This window comes from Poecile atricapillus, chromosome 4, assembly GCF_030490865.1.
Source record: "Poecile atricapillus isolate bPoeAtr1 chromosome 4, bPoeAtr1.hap1, whole genome shotgun sequence".
Classification (NCBI taxonomy): Eukaryota; Metazoa; Chordata; class Aves; order Passeriformes; family Paridae; genus Poecile; species Poecile atricapillus.
Window position 1 is genome coordinate 40122149 of NC_081252.1, and position 23173 is coordinate 40145321.

The following is a 23173-nucleotide window of genomic DNA, read 5'->3' on the forward strand; positions in this document are numbered from 1 at the left end:
ATGTGTGGGGCTAAAGTAATGTCCCATGGTGAGAAGTTTTTGGACAGCTGGAGTAGTTCACCTCCTTGGGGGAAAGAGGTGATCTGAGGCCTGAAACCCATCTGTGTGCTGACACCAAGTCGGGGTTGACAGCAGCACCTCAGCCTCTCACTGACATTCAATTCATGGCCCCAAGGACAGCCTCCACCTTTGAGGCAGAGAAGCTGGGGGAAAGTGAGGACTCAAGGCCTTGAAGTGGACCCTGAGTCATCTTTAAAACTGCATTTGAATTATTTCTCAGAGCTAAAAAGCCCATTGAATTAGAAGCACTGAGCACTCTTTGTGTAGTCTGTAAAATGATAACAGTATTACCAATTCCTCCTATGAATACCACCTACTTAATGAGACTATCTGTCAGTAATTATCTAAATTATATGGACCCCATTTGTTTGAGGTGGTGAATGTGGCCAATGATGGAGATGAAATGAAATTACAGTTTCAGTGAGGTCAGTGGCTGCCATTTCTGACAAAGATTTTTCTGATTGTGATTAAGGATTTGCTTTTTCTGTTGTGTTTATTGTATTGGTTTTTGGTGGGTTTGGGGGTGGGTTTTTTGTAACCTCTTAACAATAAAGCCTGTCTAGGTTAGATTAGCTTGGTTGGTTAGAGTACATTGCTAATTATGCCGAAGTTGTGGGTTTGATCCCTGTACAAGCCATTTACTTGTGGATCCCTTCCAACCCAGAAGATTCTGTGATCTTCTCACCACTTGCAAGAGTTCTTATTACTATTCAGCTTACCTTCCTGCCAGTTCAGGATTTGATACTTTTTTTATGCTTTCTAATGTAATTCTGAAGTGATAGGACTATCTCCAGCACTTTTTTTGTTTTAATGACTTGGGCATTATTGATTGCCTAAATCAATTTCTCCAAATCTTGAGATATTTCTTAAAATAACCAAAACACCTTTTTTTTTTTTTTTTTCATATATTATTACTTTAGATAAATGCAAAGGAATATTTTTTTTCTGGAAGTAAGTTTTCTGGAGACAGGAGTCTTGGGGATTGAGTTAATGTGGTTACATTGCTTAGATGTTATTTTTTTCAGTTCTCAACCTTTTCTTGCAGTATTTTCCTTATAGATCTCTATAGGTTAGGGTGACCCCTCTTGATCCATGTGCTGTTACATGGCAGGCAGTGGGACAGTGCTGGCCCCAGAGTATCTGGGCTGTGTGAGCTTCCGGACCCAGGAGAGAAAAAGCTTGCAAGGCAGCTGCAGTCTCTGTTGGTGAGTCACCTAAAAGCCAGTAATGTACCCAGTCCAGCTTGAGCTCATATCATTCCCCATTATCCTGCTTTTTAATTACTCCCAAAGGTCCCCTTTTGCTAGCTGTTCTTAGAAATGTATCCTCTACCTTCCAGCTAGAAGAGAATTTTAGTGTGCAGCTCCTTGGATGACAGAAGCTGGCTATCTCACTTGCACTGTGTAGGGATTCTTGTTCCCAGCTCTGAGATCAGAGTGGTTTGCTCAGCAGTTTCCACTATGTCCTGTGCAAATTAGCAAAGCTCCATGGCAAACTGATTATCTGTGTTTGCCTTCAAAGTCGGGTGCAGAGTTCACATACTTAGCTTAATTTCACTGCAATTGATAATAAACCAGTAAGGTTCATTTCTCTGGTTTTCCACAGCCTGTCCATCTTTACAACATCAAATTAAAAGTAGATGCTCTCATGGGACAATCAAGTGCTTGACCTCATCAGTTTTCAGCTCCTTCATGCTCCATTGCGAAGTACTTTTCAGTGTTTTTTCTGTCAGTTCTGTACTTGAAAAACTGCTTTCACTGCTTCCCAGTTTTTACAAGAAAATATTCTTGTGCCTCTGGTGCAGGCTGGGAGAAATCTAATGCCTGGCTCCCCATTACCCTCCATAATGGGGTAACACAGTGAATTATAGAGCTTTATTAAATGGCAATGACACATCTAAGAGAGCATTTCCAGGATCCCAGAATACCTTTGGCTGTGTATTAACCTCTTCAGGCATAATTTTTTTTGTCTTCTTAAAACTTAATGCTCATGAAATCTTTGACCACTGGCAAATGGATGAGCCGCTTTCTTTAGTGATGGCACTGCTACACTAGCTCCAGCCTCCCTCCCTGTCAGCATGGAATCTTTTCAGGCTTCTGCATTAATCCCCAAAGACAGACATAAATGAAATATTAAAAGTACCTTTTGTTCCCACTTTCTTCTTGCATTTGAAGCAGTGTTTGTGCATAAGGGTAGAGTGGGGGCATTTGCTGACAGAACTATGGAAGAACTGATCAAAGGAATAACATCCATCCAGATCCTCAGCTCCATGGCAGATCACAGCCATATCATTAACTGTGTGTCTCATCTGGTTAGCCTAGTGTGAGAGCTCTGTCTGCTTAAGTCAGAGTCACCAGGGGTGGTCTATGGGACCCTGAAGAAAAGCCAATTCCATCAGGATGATAGGCAGCAGTATTTTTAGAGACTTTGCTAAAAAATCAGGAGATTATTTTAACCATACTTCCACTTATTCAAAATCTTTGTAACTTGGAAGTGTTCTGGAAATGACCTTCACTAACAAATCAGTCTGATCTGATGTGTGAACAGTGGCAGGACTAGAACAGAAAAACCACTGAAACAGTAGATGCCATTTCCTTGCAGTGCTTTAATAACAACACTTCTCATTTGCCTACCTGAATCAATTTGGTGTTGCACACACAAAGCCAGAGCCTGAAATACTGCAGGAGATGCAGAACAAGCAAAGGCTTCTCTTTTGTGTGGAGTTTATGGCAGTGATTGCAATTCAGCTGCCTTGTTGGTCTTTTTTCAAAGTTCCCAAATGCTACAAATATGCACGTGGTGCTATACAGTAGCATGAAGAGTATTTATCAGAAGGGCCTCTTTTCCTCACTGGTCATTCCTAAAACCACCCAAGCTGCTGGGTGTACACCTTATGTACAAAGCTATTTTGGGTGGGCTGTGATGTCTTTTTAATTTACTTTAATCTGCAATAAGTACATAATGTTTTAGAGTTCTAGAAAACATGGAGCTATAGTCACTCAAATAACTTAGTCAAAATCATCGTAACTTTTGACAGCAGACTTCTAACTGATTGGATTTGTAATCTAGGATTCTGCCTTGGGAGGACAAAGTCTGAATTAAAGGATTATTTTGAAAATAAGAACGTATTTTCAGTCCAGTGGTTATGTTTCAAAAGAAATAATTTATTATCTTTAATTAAATAGAAAATTTTTCGTTGAGTTTAAACTTTGCTTATGATGCTATACTGGGCTTAATTAAATCAATAAAGCAAAAGTAAGCTCTGGAAGACAATTCTCTGGTTTATTTCTCTTTGTCTAAAAAAGGGGAAGAAAACGTTATAGCAATTCTGTTCAGATACTGCCCCCATATGTTCTCAGAGAACTTCCTTGGAGGTAGTGATGGGATTTAATGAACTGGTGTTTTTCATAGAAACAAAGAATCAAATCAAAGCTCAGCAAAATCCAGGAAATCTGAAGTTCCCATTTTAGGGACAGTTGATACTATTTTGCCTCCAATCTATCTTTATTTCTACATTTAATTTTCAAATATTATATTTTCAAGGGACAACTACGAATGCAGATAATACATGAATTTTCAATATGAAAAGGTGCTAAACTGACAGCTGTTTCAAATTGTGTTTAGATGTTATTTTTTGTTTTCTTCAGCAGTTCTTACTTCCCACTAATAGCTAGAAGGATTTTTGCTGCTGCTAAACTCCACGTGTCCAAGATCCATCCCTCCTCGTGACATGAATGTGCCTCGGCTGAGGTGCTGCTCTCAACTCTGCTTTCTTGCTTTTGCAGCACTCAGGCCTCAGTCTTGTGGGACTGCTTGTATTAGATTTGTCTCTTTACTGTAACTTCCAGCTGTTAATTTGCTCCTTGGCTTTATCATTCTGAGCACTGTTGCCTGCAGGACATTTCCAGAAGCTTTCATTTATTTTTTTGCTTCAGGATGCTCATTTGTGCTGACCCACCTGCTTAGTCTGAGTTCTGTAGATCTCCTCTAACAATAATTCAGACAGATTTCCCTTGGGTTATGAGAGGTAATTATGGGAAGGGGAAGCCTCTTCTTCAGAGTCTTCCATCTCTACCCAGCTCACCTCTTTTTCGTTAATTTCCTAAATATGAGAGAAAAGGCTAAAAGAGCCTCATCACCCACATAAAGACTCCTTGCTTTTTTACAAAACAATTTTTTTAATGAAGTTTAGCAATGTGGTAAGAAAAATAAGAGTGTGTAATGAAATTACAGTGGAAGCTTCTATAAGCTAGAAGTCAAGCACTTCTAGAGGTCTCTTTCTAGCTGATTCTTCACAGCTTTCTGGCTCACCATTTGAAGAATGGGATTTTATCTTAATATTTCAAAAAATAAAGTGGAATTTAAAAATTAAATGTGACAATAGAGAAACTTGGGAGTTAAGTTTAATACAACTTGGCTGCTACATGTTTCAGCACAATGATAATTTGAACTGGTAGTTTACATACAATTATGTAGGATAAAAGTTGTTCAGAAAAAGGGACACTTGAGTTAAAAAAGAAAGAGTAACTGCCATAAGCTAATGTCACAGAGACAGATTTTACTTTCTGAATGTTGATGATTTTATAAACATTGAAATGGGTTATGTTGTTACGATGGATAAAACAATGCCTTTTAATACATTTTAATTATATTTGATTAGAGAATTAAGTATATAAAATAGTCCACTTTTTTTTTTATTTCTTGGGATAGTCAGGAAGATTTATCAATATTCATTTCAACTACTGTGACATCTTTTTCTATGTGCAGTATAGAAACTGTCTTTGGATGGAGCAACCACAAAATTTTTATTTTTGTCATTTATTTTCTTAACCTTCGTCAGTTTCTAGCCATCTGATCAACTCATCTTAATTTCAGTTTGGTTTACTTCTGCTTTCACTTCCTCCAGGTAGGCAAGTCTGTCACTAATATTACACATACATAAATTTTGATTTTCAGGTTTTTTAGAACTTTTATGCAGGATTAGTGTCAGCTTCTGCCATTTGCTTTAAGATTCTTTGGTACAGTATCAGGAATCACGGCAGAGAGGAGCTGGAGCAGTCACCATTGAAACAAGGTACCTGAATTTATCCCCCCTCCTGAGGTGCATTCATGTGGTATCACTAGAGAGAAGGGACAATTTTTGCTTAACAAGACATTGAAATTCATGGTAAAAATTGCTGAAGCCTAGCTGAAAGCTGAATTCAGTAGATCACCAGTCATTTCTGGCCCCTTTCGTCCTTTTCCATTACATCCCTGACGCCACAAGGTCAGTAAGACCAATCCTGATTTCTGTTAGGGGCTGTTTCCCTTGTTTTTGTATGATGTGCCAGTGGGTTTGGCACTGAAGGTCAGTTCGTCTGATGTATCCTGCATGAGATGGACTCCTCTCTCCAGCATTCATCTGTCTCTGTTCGGTAGTTCAGCATAGAGCCTTTAATCAGCCCGGGTTACACAGAGAGTGCAGAGTGCAATGTGTGCCATTCCCTGGATTTGATTATAATGGCCAAATTTCAGCTGTTTTGGGCAGGTGGTTCCTATCAGTGTACCTACTGCACACATCATCCAGCACAAGAGCTTTCCCACTTTCATTTCCCTCCTTTTTGTTCCACAGGCTGTCAAAGCTTCTCTTCCCTTTTCACAAGTCCTTTAGTTCCACTGCATGTATCGCTCTTGCAGTGTAATGATTCTAAACCCTGCTATGCAGCTCAATTGTTTGCAACATACCACCTTTGTTTCTAATGCAAGCAGCTTCTACTCAACTCCTTTGAAGTTCATGTCATTTTTCTCTTACCTTGAAAATTCATAGGTGAGGTTATCTCCTTCCTTTGCATGTTAATTGCAAGCAGTTATAAAAATCTTTGCTGGCTACAGTTTGAGCTACTGCTACACTTCTTTCAGTGCAGTTTTTTGTTTGTAAGCTCTCTTTTCATATTAAGCATTTGCTGCCTTTTTCTCAGTCGATCCTTTTTGCAAAGCAAATTTTGTGGGGTTTGGGGCGGGGCGGTGGGGTTTATACTCTAACTAAATCAAATTCTTTTTCTGTCGGTGCACAGCAGTCTTTGTCCAGTTGGGTCATTTTTTGATTAGCTACCTTTTACTTACACTATTGTTCTTGCATGTATATTCAGTGAGTCTATGCGGTGGTTCTCATGTGGAAGGATTTTTACAAATATTTTTAAGTTTAGCAACCTTACCCTTCCAGCTTTTCTGATGTTTTAGGAGTCTTTGTCCTTTTAATGTTTTGACCATAAGCACTTTACAGCTTTCCACTGTAATTACTCACATAATATTATGCTAGAATAGCTCAAGTCTGATTGTTTAAGCATCTGAGTAGGACATTTCATGAAAAAATCACTTCTATAAACATAGCTTTGTACTTGACTTTTCTATACAGAAGCCACTAAACAAGAGATTAATTCTTCTCCTTTGGGCTCAGTGCAGTTCTTTTATCTGTGTAAGTGATCCTATTGATACATAAGGACTTTTCATATCAGCCACTATTGCAAGACTGGAGTTTTATCTTCATATTTTGGAGACAGTTTAAGGCCTGTTCAGCAGTAGCTGCTTGTGGCATGGAGTGGAATTCATGCTGTGCCAAGCACTCTGTTTCACACAGCTTATTACTAATTCCACTCTAATGAAAACCAAAAGGCCATCCTGCTTTTCCCCTTCATTGCTCTTCCTACAAAACAACAAATGTCAGAACATCTTGTGGAATAGGAATTAATGGGGCAACATTGCATTCAATTTATTTTCTTTTTTTTAAGGAAATGCAAAAATTATGAGTTTTCTACTGTTCCAGTCATTAGGTAGTTTTGTTAATTGCAATAAATGTTCTGAACTTCCACATCTAAAGAACAAGGGGTTTCATTACTGAATATTTATCACTGGAAAAATCTATCAATTCTAATATAATTTGTAAGTATGGCCAGTTATTTTGGAATTTTAAATTTCTGATTTTTTTATCTTCCATCTGATTTACTTGCAGCAATTGCCTTTTTTATAGGCACTCACTGTGCTGAGAGGAATGCTTAGGAAAGATATAGTATCTATGAGAATTAGAGAAATCCTGCATTTTCACAGTGATTTCTGGGACTACATTTCTTCTGTCAGTAGCAATTTAGTTGTAAGCATTCTCTATATAAGTTCTTCTTTATAAAAGGGCATTATGTTTTGATTATTTAAAACCTGAAGTCAAAAAGGACATGTTGTAATTAGATTTATTTTGGTAAGAATTGAAAATATATTGTAGTAGTCAGAATCCTCAGGGGAAGGTTTCTAATAAAATCTCCACTGAATTTTTTCATATGTGGAAATACAGTCAATATTGAAATATGAAATGTCAATAAAAGTAAAAAAGTATTAGCATTCAGTGTATGTTACAGTGCACAGCCTTGCCAGTTTGGTTTTTTTTTTTCATGAAGCTTTGTTTCTCAAAGCTTCTATGGGCTTTTAAAAATGTAATCTCTAAAGGAAAATGAAATTAGTCTTTAAGAGTCATGAAAACAGATAGTTTAATGTTATTTTTTTAAGCTACCATATAAAAGTGAAAGGAAAATTATCCATAATGTCTTTCATTACCATGAATGCAAATGAGGAGATGATTTTCTAACATTGATGTGTGGGGATTCACTGGCTGCCTGATAGTGTCAGAGACCACTCAGCTGTTTGCTTGCTATTTTATCATCTCTATTGCCTTGGATAAAAGACAGCAGTATAAAAAAGTGTTAAGGCATAGAAAATATGGCAGAATATTCCATTAACATGATGTGCTCTTCAATAAACTTGTAACTTATGCATGGATTCCTGAAATATTTACCAATCCCAAGTTCACTGACAAATCCTAAACTAGTACCAAAGGGGGAAGTTTTTATTTTCCAGTCAGGACTTCCAGGATGATACCATCTGCTCCATAGCCCCAAACAAACCACCAGCAGTAATTCAAAACAAAAATGCCCCAGGATGGAATAATTTTCCCTTGGGGCTTCACTGTTACAGGACACGGGGCATAGGACCCAGTTTCATGTTGGCTCTCTGCTAAAGAAATATTGCCTGGAAGCCATCCAGGTCTCCCATGGCTCTGTCTTTTCTTCTCTTTCTGGCTAGACAGCAGCATGAATGTGTTCCTTCTGGCCTCTTGCTCTAAAACTCATCGGGCTAGTGTTGATCTGCATTGATGGAATTGCATAGTTGGGTTGGACTTTCTAAAGCATGTTGTTTTCCTCCTGTTCAGCATAGGTGCCTTTGTATTCCCCTTCCACCACAACTTAAGGAATCAGTTGAAGAGCAACATTTGAATCCTGAGAGCTGTCAATGTATTTACTGCATTAGGAACGTGGTCTTCTTGGTACTGAAAGAAAAAGAAAAGAGAAAATGCCTGTTTTCCAATACAAAATTCCTGCTTATAAAGTTGCAATATGTTTTTGTCATTATTCTCTAACAATAGCTTTAAATATCTCATCTGTTTTCTATATTGTCTGTGAAAAAGACTAAGTTAATTGAAGAAAATTCCATATATTTATTAATGGAATAAATGGGAACATGGGAAGCATAGCAAATTATTTGCCTATAAGTCACATTACCACTGTGAGGCACACCTAAGGACTTTCAAATGCTTAGGAAGGCAGATGTTTAACTCTCAACAGCTTCTCTTCAGCTATCCTCTTTCACCTTTCTGCCTTACTCTAGCCAGTACCTATGAGACTGAAATGAATTGAAAACTTTTGCTCACTTTCTAATGCACATTACTTCACATGGAGTACTGAGACTCATTAAATACTTTGGCAGGTTTCCAGGGTCCCTTTCTTCTCTGTTACTCAGCAACAAACAGAACTTTTTTTTGGGGGGGGAGGAGGGGGTATTGGTTTTTTTGGCTTGGTTTTGTTGGGAATTTCTTTTTTAAGAAGGAGTTTGTGCATGACTGTCTACCATTCTCTAGATCTATCACATTGCCTGTTTCTCATCTAGAGCTCCTTTTTGGATGAATACAGGTAAATATTGTTTGGTTACACTACTGTTCATCTATGCCTTTCATAGGTTCACAATTCAAACAACCTTCATACAAAAACACCCAGAGGTACACACACGCAGCCCAAACATCTTCATTATTGTTTGTGTTGCTTTATTCATCCTTCAGGTCTCCTGTAATGGCTGGAGGTCTATTTGCCGTTAACCGGAAATGGTTTTGGGAGCTGGGAGGCTATGATCCAGGATTAGAAATATGGGGAGGAGAACAATATGAAATCTCCTTCAAGGTAAGTCATCAAGCCACTTTACAGAATACTTCCTTGCTGGTGTTATCACGATACTTTCATTCACCCAGGCTTTTGTCTTTTAGCTAAAATTAATTTAATACAATACTTCTTTTCATTAGGAATTTCCAAAGTGCCATAAACAATTGCTCCAGAAGCCATACAAAAATCACAGAGTTCAGCTCCCTCTGAAAATGTGGTAGCCTACCACTGTCAAAGAATGAAATTCCACTTTTTTCCTTTTATCTTCTCCACTTACCTTCGCTCAGATGCTGTGTTTGTGACCAAGTGTTGAACTCAGTTCAACAAGCCAACAGACAGTTAATCCAGAAAAAAAGAAAATGGAATAATTTTTCTGTCCAAATCAACAAGTTTAATCATCTCTGGGGACAGGGTCCCCTGGAGTCAGCTCAAGAAAATGGGTGGAAATAGAGAAAGTCTTAGGAAGAAAGACTCCTTTCAATAGCAGTGGATCGCTGGAGCAGCTCAGCTGCCATGAGCTGTTGTCTGCAAGCTCACTGGTCCAAACCAGATTTTTTAAAATTTCATGTAAATTATTGTAATGACATATGGGGGGTTTCCAAGTGCTCAGGTTATGTACAACCAGCCATGTTATAGTATACCCTCATATCCTGTATGTGGACATGTGTATTGAAATCAGTTGGCATTTACATGTAGAGCTGAAAGTCTTGTTTCTTTCTGCACGTATAACAGGCATTTGTATTAGTTTGCTGAGGACTAACGTGTCTAATTTTGAAAACTGAGTTTATTTTCCAGTATACCCAAGGACATAAAAATTTTACCTCATGGTCTCTACATGCAGAGTTTTTCAAGGACTTGATAGAGTTTCATGACATAGATGATTTGAGTCAAATGTATTTGGATAACGTTTGAAACTGAAATTGCAATTCAAATTTAGCTACAGGATCTTTCCAGTCTACTTCCAAACTCTGTCAGTGTAAAGCTCTTTAAATAAATTTAGCATGTCAGCCATGACTAATATCAGATATCTTGCTGAATCTGAGTTTCAGCTGCAATTAAAACAGTGCTGAGGCCATTCTGTTGAATGAAATGTACAGTGTTACAAGCTGTCTTTACAGGAGTTCCAAGAACTGCAAAATGTTTTGCATTAACTGGCTTACTCTCGTGTTTCTCCAAATCATTTTTATACCTCAGCAAAATAAAACAGGAAGGCAGGGGAAACCAAATAGCTAGACCATATGTTTAGAATATATTGATTTATCTTCTGTCCATTTAGATTTTTTCAGAGGCAAATATAGGTAGCTGCTTGTAGCTGTCACAATGGTCTCTGACCGGTCACCCATTATTTTATTATCCGATTTCAAATATTACCTTTATTAATCTTTGCAAAGAATATGCTTGTTGTTTTCTCCAGACTTTGTATAGAAACCATGATAACACTGGAAATTGAAACACCACATTGTCCCAGTGTGTTTTGTTCAAGTGAGTTTGTTGGTTTTTGTTGTTGGTTTGTTTTTTTTTTGGAGGCAGCTGTATCACACTGGGTCTCATTTCAGTCATGTCTCTGGATCTATCTCAGTATATAATGACCTTGGGGTCCTTGTCCTTTCTTACTAGTGTTAAAAGAAGAAAAATATAATATTTAAAAATTACTGTCAAGGGTAAATTCCTGTTGGAAGAATTTAGAAGATGTAAGTTAAGTTTTAAGAGGAAGATCGCTGTTTGGTTTGGAATAACAAAAAATAGAAGAAAAATTAGAGAGGTGGAAGAGAGAAACAGAAAGGACTGGGATTTATTATGTCAGAACCACCACTATCAGCTTGGGAAAGGTTTCGGCTTCAACAGATTCTACTGTAGCTATAGATTCAATCAACTTTAAACTTACTTAAATAAGGACAAGTTAGCCAGACAGTCCAATTTACCAGATCTGTTGACAAAACTTGGTAAGATGGTGGACTTGCAAGCTGTTCCAAAGTCAGTGAAAAAGCCAGATGACTAGACTGGCTCATCTTCCTTGGCTTCACTTGGGTGAATCTAGAGATGACAATTTACTCTTTCTTAGAGCACCCACATCTTGGCCTGTGGAAGTGTTGTCAGACAGGTGCCCTGTGTTGATGCCACATCTTAAATTGATTTGCTTGGCAAATAATTATTTGGAGTAGTCTGGTGATGGTGATGCATCCACAAACTGTCTCAAAATATGACCTCTTCATTAAATAGTTGCTTAGATTAATTTTTACATAAGGAAGTGTTTGGGATTTTATTTTTTGGCAACATCAAGATCAATTTTTTTTTTAATTAAAAAGATGTTTGACATCTTGCTGACAGTTCTCTTTGGTGTGTGCTAGACTTCTGAAAGCTGGCAAAGCACTGGAACTCACCTGATTAGTAGTGTCTCTTCACAATAACAAGGAAAGCTACTATTTGGGAAATCCTAAATTTAAATTGGTTAGACAGGTACAGTTTATTTAGTAATCACCACAGCACAGATTGGCAAAAGATACTAATGTCCTGTGTTTCCAGAAGACCCTTGTGGTTCACCTTGGCTGTATGCCAGATACCCAGCAAAGCTGCTCTAACACCCCCTCCTTATGTGAGTATAGGAAAGGAAATAGAACAAAAGGTTCATGGCTCAGGATAAGGAGAGGGGAGAGATCACTCATCAGTTACCATCATGGGCAAACTGGCAAAAAAATATTTTATTATCAATCAAATCAGAGTAGGGCAATGAGAAATGAACCCAAGTTTTAAAACACCTTCCCCCCACACCTCCTTTCTTCTTAAGGTCAACTTTACTCCCTATTTTCTCCTCCTCCTCACTCTCAGGGAAATGAGGGCTTTGGTCAGTTCATCATATGTTGTCTCTGCTGCTCCTTCTTCCTCAGGGAGAGGACTCCTCACACTCTTCACCTGCTCCAGCATGAGGTCCTCCAGGGGCAGGAGGTGGATCTCTGTGATCTCTGCTCTACCATGAACCTTTCATGGGCTGCAGAGCCACAACTGCCTCACCATGGTTTTTACCACAGGCTGGAAGGGAATCTCTGCTCCAGCACCTGGGGCACCTCCACCCCCTCCTCCTTCCCTGACCTTGATGTCTGCAGAGCTGGTGCTCTCACATACTGTTATTCCTCTGTCTGGCTAAAGTTGCACAGTAGCTTTTCCCTCTCCTTAAATCTGTTATCCCAGAGGCGCTACCACCATCACTGATGGCCTTGGACAGGGGCATGTCCATCCTGGAGCTGCCATTGACCCTGTTGAACCTGAGGGAAGCTTCTGGCAGCTTCTTACAGAAGCCACCCCTGTAGCCTTCCCCGCTACCAAAACCTGGCCATGCAAACCCAATGCAATCTGTTACACTAGACATTCCTTAGGCATTGGAAATCATACCTTAACAAAAATGCTAATTGTGAGTCCCTAGCCTCCTGAAGGTAGTCATCTGTATCTACAGTTGTGTTATCCTTATCCATACCAATACATCTTCCAAATTCTCTTTATCCCTGTTTTCCAAAACACACCTCCAAGTCTCTTAATCCCTTTCTTTATCATCATTATCATCATAATCATTATTAATTCCCTCCACAGCTGTCAATCTTGGCAGGAGATAGGCAGTAGAGGAGCATTACCACTTGTCAGTGCAGTTGTAATCTATATGAAGAACTAAAAATGTGGAATACTGCCAGTTTTCTCAGAATTTTAGAGGTGCTGGTGAGTATTGTTGAAATACCCACAGTCTTCAATTCCCAGTTTACATAGTACAGTTTTAATATTTCCTGACAGGAAATCCCACTGCACCTCCAGTAAATGATTTTGTAATTTGTAAACCCATTGACTCAAAATTTGCAGTCAGTGATCCTATTTTTCAATTTATTTTTTTTTTCCATTTAGAGGAACATTCTCACTGCATGTAAAAGTTCACAGGAAAATACTGTTCTTTCTCCTTTTCTACGACTGCCAAATCTGTTCTTTTGGCTTATGTTTCAAGAGTGACTGAAAAATCTCATAAAATTTTTATATTCTTATTTTCTACAGCTTTTTCAGCCCCACTGTTGTAATGCAGTTCTCCTATTTGTAGTCCATCCCTCTTGCACAATATGAAGAGCACCAGGTTGTCGCCTTTGCATGAAATACTTCATAATCCTCTTCCACCAGTTTACTGTTTGTATTTCCCCTTCATTTCAATGTCTCTCACTGTTGTCTCTCTTGTTGCAGACTCTCAGCAGCAGTATATTTCTCAATTAGTTTTGAATCCTAATCCAAAGTCCATTCAGTACCCTCTAAATCCTTTGCATAATTTGCTGTATGTTTATGTTCATTTTTCCCAGCGACACATCCTCCACTGCTCAAAAATCATTAGTCTCTTACTATAGTAATTATGACTACAGTGTAGCATATGGATTGCAATCTCAGTCTTGCATGTACAGTATTTACATTTTCCAGGTAGTTTCCAGGCTGGATTACTCATAAACCAGAGAGATAAGGTGGGGGAACCACAAGAGGAGGCAAAATTCAATTTTAAAGACAAAGAAGTAATGTGAAAAGAGGGTGATTCACCCAAAAACCCACAGGAGCTGTGGAGCAGAGCCAAAAAATACATCTGTGGCATCTAAACTCCAGTCAAGAACAAAGCCACATAACTACAGCTTAATTTCTTTTAAAGCTTGTGTTAATGCCTGCATTTTGCTTTCAACTATCCCTATAAAGTGTTTTGCAACCTTCTGTTGGAAGGAGCCATATAAATTGTGAGATAGTCTCTAGTTGACACATAAACTACTCTTTTGATCTTTCCAAGCTGGAATTGTGTTATTTGGTTTCATCTTTGTTTTTTATACCTCAGCTGCAGACCGGATTCATTGCTTTTTTAAGGAGACATTAACGATCATGAGAGTTTCATTGCTTCTGATATAATTTTGCCAAATGTCCCACACCACCTGAATTTCTTTCATGGCATTCTGGAGGTCTGTAATACTTAATGCAGAAGTCATTCTCCAATTCCTTGTATTTAGTGCATGTGACATAAAAATGCACATTTTAAAGACAAAGTTGCCAGAATTGATCTTCTCAGGAAAATATAAAAAATGCTTTTAATAGCATTCCGAAGCTGAAAGATAAACAGGAACAGCTGCTAAGTGTCCTTCAAGGCAGCCCAAGATTCATTTCAATTATCCTGCACAGCATACCTCAGGTGCAGCAAAGCATTTACAGGTTTTATATCTATCAAATATAAGCCTAACACAGTGTTATTTCCTCCCACTTGTTATTGCCTCAGCATATCTGACTGGGGTTTCTTTTTTTTTGAAACTGTTATCCTACTGCTTTAGAGGAAATGCAATATACATCTACTGCAGCTCTCATTGCCTCAGTTAAAGTAATGCTGGACTATATATATATATATATATATATATATATATATATATATATAATTTCTGCTTACTTGTCTTTTAAATTTGTCCTGGGACTGACCTTTGAGTCACACTGCTATGCTGTCCATTCTTCAAAGGCTAAGAAGCTTTGATTAATCTTGGTAATAATTTGTCTAGGCTTTGAAATGATACCTCCATTTAAAAAACAAGAACAAATAGTAAACATAGGTCTATGCTTTCATTGATGTGCTGTTGTTTGAAGACAGCCACAGACAGGACATTCCCACTTGAATAAAGTACAAATGATGTAACACACAAAGGAAATATTGTTAGAAAAGTGAATAATATTATTTTAACTCTCTTGTTTTTATAGTATTTTACTATGTTTATGCACGTTTTCCAGTGAATTACCTGTTGTCAGATGAAACAGGTGAGGATTTAAAGGCTTACTTAAGAGGCAGATTTTATGAAGTGTTTTTTTTTAAAGAAAATGATCCTTACCTCCGCATGGCATGACTACCTGCAAGATTGCTCTGGGTGGTAATAAGCTATTTTGGCATGGAGGCAGAGCTTTCATTTGGGTCACCATTCCCAATCCAGCAGTAGATTTCCTCCCTGAGAAGGACTGTGCTTACTAGGAGAGTAGATGACATGTCCAGAGGCACCTACCCAGAGCTCCTACACCTTAGCCAATTCTGTGATGGGAGCTAGTGAGCAGCAGCTTCCCGAGTAGCTCTCAACTCCACCTGATTGCACATCAGTGAAAGCCTCACCTTCACTGGTTTCAAGCTTTCCTTAGACATTTACATTAGTGTATTTAAGTTTGCTCTGTAATGAGGTTTCCTCAAACATTTCATTATCTGGTCTCAGTTGGATGCCATGGCTAACTGCTAAGGGACTGTAAGCGCTGACACAAAAATGATCCATAAGAAGCAGCTACCTAAATCACTTTGTAATTCAATCCTTCACTCTAACCCCTATTTTCTCCATTCACAGTATGAATAGCACAGTCAGTCAGGGGCTGAATTCCAGGACCAGGCAGGTATACCCACTTTAACACAAACAGCCAAGCACAATGAAGGCAGCTGAACTTAAACTCCCTTCCAAACCAAACTATTCTATTTATATTTGTATATATTTTATCATTCTCTTTTGAACATACTCTGCTTTTGCACAGTGAGATTTTGGATGGGAGAGTCTGCCACATTACTGTATCCCAGTTACCAGCATGCCAAGAGGGCCACCATGACTGTAGGAGGGGTCAGCACAAAATTATATGTTATTTTCACATATATATTAGTTAAACTGCTTTCTTTGCCTCATTTGTTTACAGTAATCATTCTTTCATTTGCTTTCTGTCTGCTTTCCAGGTGTGGATGTGTGGAGGTGGCATGTATGATGTTCCATGCTCTCGAGTTGGACATATCTACAGAAAATATGTCCCGTATAAAGTCCCTTCTGGAACCAGCCTGGCACGGGTGAGTAATTTGCTCTTGCTGTTTTTCATTTTCATTCATTATCAGTCTCTTCATTCCTTGTGAACCAGTTTCCAGTAAACTATTAAAATGGAAAATGAATGTTTCTTTATTTTTCTGAAATGAGATGTGCAATTACTGCAGTTATTCTGCCTTTCAGAGATAAGATTGCCAAGAATAAAATGGAAGCTTAAAATTACGGGGTTGGACGTCTCGGCACAGAAGCACGCTTCATGCTGATTCAAAAGAACCTAGGAATAACCTAAGGCTTGTGGTTCTCAAACTGCACAGTGTTGTCAGTCATAGTTTTTATACGCAGGACCAATTTGAATGCACATTTTCTTATCATTCAGCAGAACAGGCAGAATCTCACGGAAGGGATGTTTTCTGAGGCAAAAGGACTGAGTAACAATTATTTGAGCAAGTGTCTGATTATTGTGTAAAATCTGGTTGTGAAATACAGCCAGCTTGGAGCTGTGAGAGTGAGAAATTGCAAGACCTCTAGACATTTCTCAAAGACTACTGAACACATTCATATCCATGAGGGGCTTTTCACTCAAGAGAAAATGTTCTGTAACTTTCTGGAGATGTTCACGGGATGTCAAAAGAACAGAGATGAAGGGCACAGATGTAGCTTCCAGGAAGATCTTAGTATTTATTCATGCTTGAGTTTAATCTTTTCTGGTTTAGAGGATTATTTCTTTTTAATAAAATGGCATTAATATTAAAGTCTGCATATTGCCAAAGGGTAATATTTTATGAATCACAGTTTTTTCTTAATAATGAAAATGTGGTATGAATAAAAGAATTAATTTATTGCTTTAAGGGAGAGATACCCTTGGTTTCAGCACCACAGGACCAGGTTTGCTATACTGACTGCAGCAGAAAAAGAAGGCTGCCTGTGCTGCCTGACGGCTGGCTAGACAGAAAGAAGAATTTGCCTTAAAAGGGCATCAGTGTAGACACTGTGACACATAATTCAGTAATGGGATTAGTGGTGGGAGCAAAAACTATATTGACTAAATTGTCAGATTAATATCTTCCCCAGGCATAGCTCTGTGTCCTGTCAGAGTTGCCCCATCCAGATTTTTGGAGTGCCTGAATGAAACTGCTTCATTTATGATATTCCCTGCAAAAAAATCATACACAACTGGAAATAAGAAATTCAAACTTCAGTCTCTGTTTTCTTCTGTTACACAGAAGTACCTCACAGAAGCACATAGTATCTCATTAGAGAATATGCTGTCTCGTGCACTACCTGTAGCAGCAAAATACAGTAGTTTCTGTTTGTACTACTGGCATCTTGCACAGTTCAGCATTTAACTGACTTTCATGGTGGCAGTGTGAATGCCTACAACCATCAGGTAGCCACCAGGAGGCCTGCAGCCTCCCTGTACTATTTATTTTAGCTTGATGTCAATCAATCACTCATGAAATATTACTGAAAAACATTTCCAGTTATAAAACTGATATCTCTGCCCGTGCACAGACTGATCCCTGTAACTTGTGGGAAAAGGTGGGTTTTATCCTTCCACTCAAAAAATGGATTGTTTTTTCTGTGTTGTGACAGTCCAAAACATGATGCTTAGGTAAATTTGTGACATACAGTTAAGAATTCTCAGATTCACAGCTTCTTTCCGGTACAGTATTCTTTGCATTGCATCAAGGCTAACGAGACCACAAGAGCATCTATACATTTTGGTGTTTTGGGCTATTTCAATAACTAGCCAAGGAAGAGAATTTTGTCCTTGACCCATCATATTCTGTGTAATTTTAAATCTAAAAATATTCTCTTTTACTCATCCTTGCCAGAAAAAGACAATCGAGGACAGATTAATCTTCAGTGTGACAGCCCCAAATGGAACTGTTAGCCAAAATAATATTAGGCAACTATTCACAGGAGTGGCCTGGATATTTCAACTGTCTTTGCTTTATCCTCCAAATGTTATATTATCCAAAGATTATAATCTATGCCTTATCTAAAACTTCCTTCCAGTTCAAATATATAATGAATTACACACTCAAGAATATCTGGAAATATTATTCCCACTGCCAAAAGAAGTACTTTTCACTGCTAAGTAGTTTCTACAAAGGTTTTTACTAAATCCTTTTCCACTTTCTGCTGTTTAAAGGAGTGTGCCGGAGATGCAGTTCACAAAGGAATGAGCTCTAGAAAGCCCAGCTCCAATTCTATAAATGATTACAAGAGGCCTTCGTTAATCAAGGGGGAATTTCCCTTTGTGCAGATACAGCATAAGAGGTTGACAAATTTTCCCGTTCTATTCCCCAGCACCAGCACAAGGGAAATGGGGACTGGAATTAGGAAGAGAACAGAGCTTCCAGACAAATTCAGACATAGCCCATATCATGCCATGGGTTTCCTTACAAGCTGTTTCAACTTACGTTTACCCTTAAAACATAATCCTTAAAGTGAGCATTTTACTTTCTCTTGGGATTTCACCTGTCTTTATCTTTTAGCAGTGAGTTTTAACACACAGTTTTGGCCAGCAACGTAACACTTGACCAATCTCTGTATCTGTTTAGAGAGCTGTAACCCAGCTCTGAAAATCACGTATGCCTTAATAAATCAGAAACCTATTAAAAACTTTGTTGCACCTCCCCATCACTGAATAATCATTATTGTACCACACACAATAGTATGGATTATGACATCAATTTTCTGTCTTATCTGTCATTCAAGATCTAGAAAGTTTATGCATATTGGTTGCTGCCACATCCCACATAAATTGAAAAGCATACACAAATAAGACAGTAATATTGCTTGGTGGTGCAGAGCAAAATTAAAGAAAGCCATAAACATGCATGATAGATTTATAAACAGATTCTGACAATCAAATGTAGATAAAAAGACTGAATATTTTTGTCTGAAGATATCTTAAGATATTGCTGCTTGCTGAAAGCAGTCAGTGTAAAATTTACAGGCAATTGCACATAAAGAAATATTAATAGGCATGCAGACGTCAACACTGATTCCACTTTATAACCTGGAAGCAACACATAATTTGGTCATTCCAAACCTGTCAATCTCTGCAGTAAATAATAACTAATTTTGCCTGTTTGTTTTAGGTAAGGCGTGTTTAGAAAGCAAACTCCCAGATCTTAAAAACTGCTAAATTGTTTTACTGGATTATTTTAGTTGTTTTTTGTATTTCTGATTGTTGCTTCCCTTTTAACAATTCTAGCTAAGCCATTTACTTTTAGCCAGTTACCTATAAAATTCGACTTCAGACTATTCTTAGCATTTTCTTCTAGGTGTATCTCAATTTATTATTTTCTTTCTTTAGTTTTCTATTTGTGGTTTTATGTTAAAAATAAAAATGCTGTAAGAAATATATCAATAAAATAAATATCTCACTGTTCCATAGGATATGCAGATGAACTAAGTTTCAAAATATATCTACATAATTTCTTCATTTTGCAGGTATTATACACAGCATTTCAGGATTAACTACCGAACATTATCACATCAGGCATTTTTGAAGGGAAGGGCAATCCCACTGAAATTCTAATTGGATGCTAACCCAGCAGGGTGGTGAATCCTAACCTTAAGTTGAATTCCTCCCTGCCTGCCAGGACATGGGATCCCACAGTACAGTGATCCTCTGGCACATCGGACACAAGCACAATGACATTTCTCTCATTACATTACTCTCTGAATTGGAACTTGCACGAGTTTGGGTTCAGAATTTTAGCTGGTAAAGGTGGGCTCAGATTCCCACCTGAACCATTGTCTCGGCCTTTTTCTCTGGCTTTAAAAGGGATCTTCAAAGAAAATTATTTTAACTATATCATATGGTGCTCTGGCCACATATGCAATTTTTTCAGTTTCCTTTAATATAAGGACTGTTTGGGTCTATTTTTTCCATCTGCAAAAAACATTTTGGAGTTTCTTAAAGTAGTCCATGAATGTTTTATATTTACATAAAATTAAAAATTTATATAAAATTTATATAAACATATATTTATATGTTTTATATTTATTCTTTTTCCAGGCAGATTAAAGAATCAGGGCAATCAGTTAGGTGATGGCTACATTTTCTCGTGACCGGGATGCGAATGGATAGATGTGGCATTATGTTCAGGGAGCACTGCTGGCACTTTAGTCATCACCTACGTAGCACAAAAGACCGTAGCAAAAAGTCAGTCATGATTCAGAAACCACAGTAAGCAGGTGCAACATCAGCTTAGAATAGGCACTTTATTTAGGAATCCAGCAAGAATCACCTTCTTAGAACAGCACTGCTATAATATATGATAACTATGATTATTACACAATACAGATGTTATGTTCCATTGCAATATTTTCATGAAGAGATTTATAAATTCATCATTAAAATTAATTAAACTAAGATCTCAAACATAGTACTTACCAAATAAAATATTTAAATTATTATGCTTGACTTTGGCAAGGCTTTTGACACGGTCTCACACAATATCCTCATAGGCAAACTCAAGGAGAATTGGTTAGATGGATGGACAGTCAGGTGGATAGAGGGCTGACTCTTTGAGGAAGAATGGCAGATCCCAGAGGGCTGTAATCAGTGGCACAGGGTCTAGTTGGATGCCTGTCACTGGGCCCAGTATTATTTAACCTACTCATTCATTCAGAATTACTTGAATGAAGGGGCAGAGGTCTCCTCAGCAGGTTCACTGATGACACAAAGCTGGGAGGAGTGGTCGATAGCCCAGAGGGCTCTGTAGCCCTTCAGAGGGACCTTGGCAGGTTGGAGAGGTGGGCAGAGAGGAACCAGCTGAAGTTCAACAAAGACAACTGCAAAGGGTCCTGTACCTGTGGAGGGAATAACCACAGGCACCAGACAGGCTGGGGCTGATCTGCTGGAAAGCAGCTCTGTGGAGAAGGACCTGGGGGTTCTGGTAGACACCAAGCTGTCCATGAGTCAGGAATGTGACTTGTGGCCAAGAGGCCAATGACATCCTGGGGTGCATTAGAAAGAACATTCTAGCAGGTCAAGGGAGGTGATCCTGCCCCTCTACTCAGCCCTGGCATGTCCTCACATGGAGTGCAGTGTCCAGTTCTGGGCTCCTCAGGACTAGAGAGACATGGAGCTTCTGGAGAGAACAATAGAGATGATGAAGGAACTGGAGCATCTCTCTTGCAAGGAAAGGCTGAGGGAGCTGGGCCTGTTCAGCCTTGAGAAGGGACAACTGAGAGGGGACCTCATCAATGTCCATCGGTATCTGATGGGAGGGTGCCAAGAGGATGGAGCCAGGCTCTGCTCAGTGGTGCCAAGCAATAGGACAAGAGGCAATGGGCAGAAGATGATGCACAGGAAGTTCCACCTTCTTGTAAAGAACTTGAAGAACTTCTTTACTGTTTGAGTGAACACCAGAACAGATTGTCCAGGGAGGTTGTGGAGTCTCCCCCACTGGACATGTTCAAGAACCATCTGGACACAATCCTGTGCCATGTGCTCTGGGATGAGAAGGGAGGCTGGACCAGATGACCCACCATGGTCCCTGCCAGTATTACCCATTTTGTGATTCCTTGATCTTCTAATCCTAAAAAAAGGCAAAGTAATTTTTGTGGGGTTTTTTTTATGTTTTCTCCAATCTGAATAGAAGTTTTGCTTTAAATTAATGACTGCAATGGATAGACAGCTTAGCTGTCCAAAAAAATCACAGAGAAGATGGAGAACTAGATATTCTTGGACAATAACTACATCAAAGTGGTGGTAGCTACTTGTCAGGATTTACTCCACAGGCTAGCACTGGAACCGAAGTTACAAGGCTAAATAAATCTGTTTGGAGTCAAAACCCGGAATTCTTCTGGGCTCAGCTGCAGGGATAGGCTATAGTCTGTATGCAAGCATGGCAGCAGCCAGCAAATTTGTGGAGATGTTCCTGTAGTGTCATTCTGTGTTCCACGGCTTCCTCACAGCCACAGAGCTGGGGGCAGGCAGCATCCTCACTATGACATCCCTGCCCCCAAATTTTGTAGGTTGGCCTCATGTGAGCAAGATCCAATGCGTGGATCTTAAATTATTTTTGTGTACCTGGTGGAGATGCAAACTTTTACAGAGAGAATGAAATCCTTTTTGTTTTCAGATGACGTCTGTAGAATTTCAATTCTAGGTATTTGCAGACAACTGGCTGAAAATAAATAGGGTCTTGCCTCTCTGCCAGCTGTGCTAACTCATAGATTTATTTATATACCACACCAGCTTTGTCACCTAGTTAGAATGCTGTCTTCCATAGAGATGTATTTCTTTTATGCCTGCAGACATCTCTTCATTTGGTTGGGTTTTGCTCATTCTTGGGGTTTTTTACATAAATATTTCTGATATGAAACCTAGTTAAGTTTTAAACCTAGTTAAGTTATGTGTAAAGAACCAAAATAAGATACCCAAGAAGGGGAAATATTGACAAACAGTAGCACTGTGTAAATTAAAAGGCAGTTAGGGAAGAAGGGGAAAGGTATGAAACCCTCCATGGAGGTTTAACTGATGTGGGCAGGGTAAAGTATTGAAACCTGAACATCACTAGACTGTGGTTATTGTCCAGGAAATGTTTGATTGTTTTTCTGCTGTAGAAATACACAGAAATTGTAAATGTGTTCTGACACTGATGGAAGGACCTTTGCACAAAACTGAGGGTATCATTTTTCTCCTTGTGAGTACTCTGGAGTTTTGTACCCTGCTGCTTCTGGCATATTAAGCCATACTTATTGGATGAGCTTCTCCAGTCATACTTTGTTCTCTTCTTTGTGATGATTCATTGTAACATTATGTTACCCATATTCCAGAGGAACATAGAGTTGTCTTGACTGGGTAGATCCCAATGCACTTTTAAAATACATTTTGTAAAAAACAAACTGTGTATTATATTATTTCCAGCCAAATTAAATGCAGCTGCTTTTAGAAGTAAACAGGACACTCATTTTGAAGTAGCAACAATACTGTGCTGCACAAAATAAAAATAGAAAAATTTAAATTAGTAAAATGATAGAGGTGAGGTAAAAATAATCCCACTAGAATTTTACTAGTAAGAAGAGATAAATATGTCA

The 23173-nt window shown here is 38.5% G+C and overlaps 1 protein-coding gene across 1 annotated transcript in view; it reads left to right on the forward strand.

The window, feature by feature from the left end:
• Positions 1-23173, forward strand: part of GALNTL6 (polypeptide N-acetylgalactosaminyltransferase like 6) — a 423774-nt gene that overhangs the window by 373873 nt on the left and 26728 nt on the right. Inside the window, exons 7-8 of the mRNA XM_058838265.1 lie at positions 9197-9314; positions 16024-16131. Coding sequence (XP_058694248.1) covers positions 9197-9314; positions 16024-16131 — 226 coding nt within the window. The remainder of the gene's footprint in view (positions 1-9196; positions 9315-16023; positions 16132-23173) is intronic.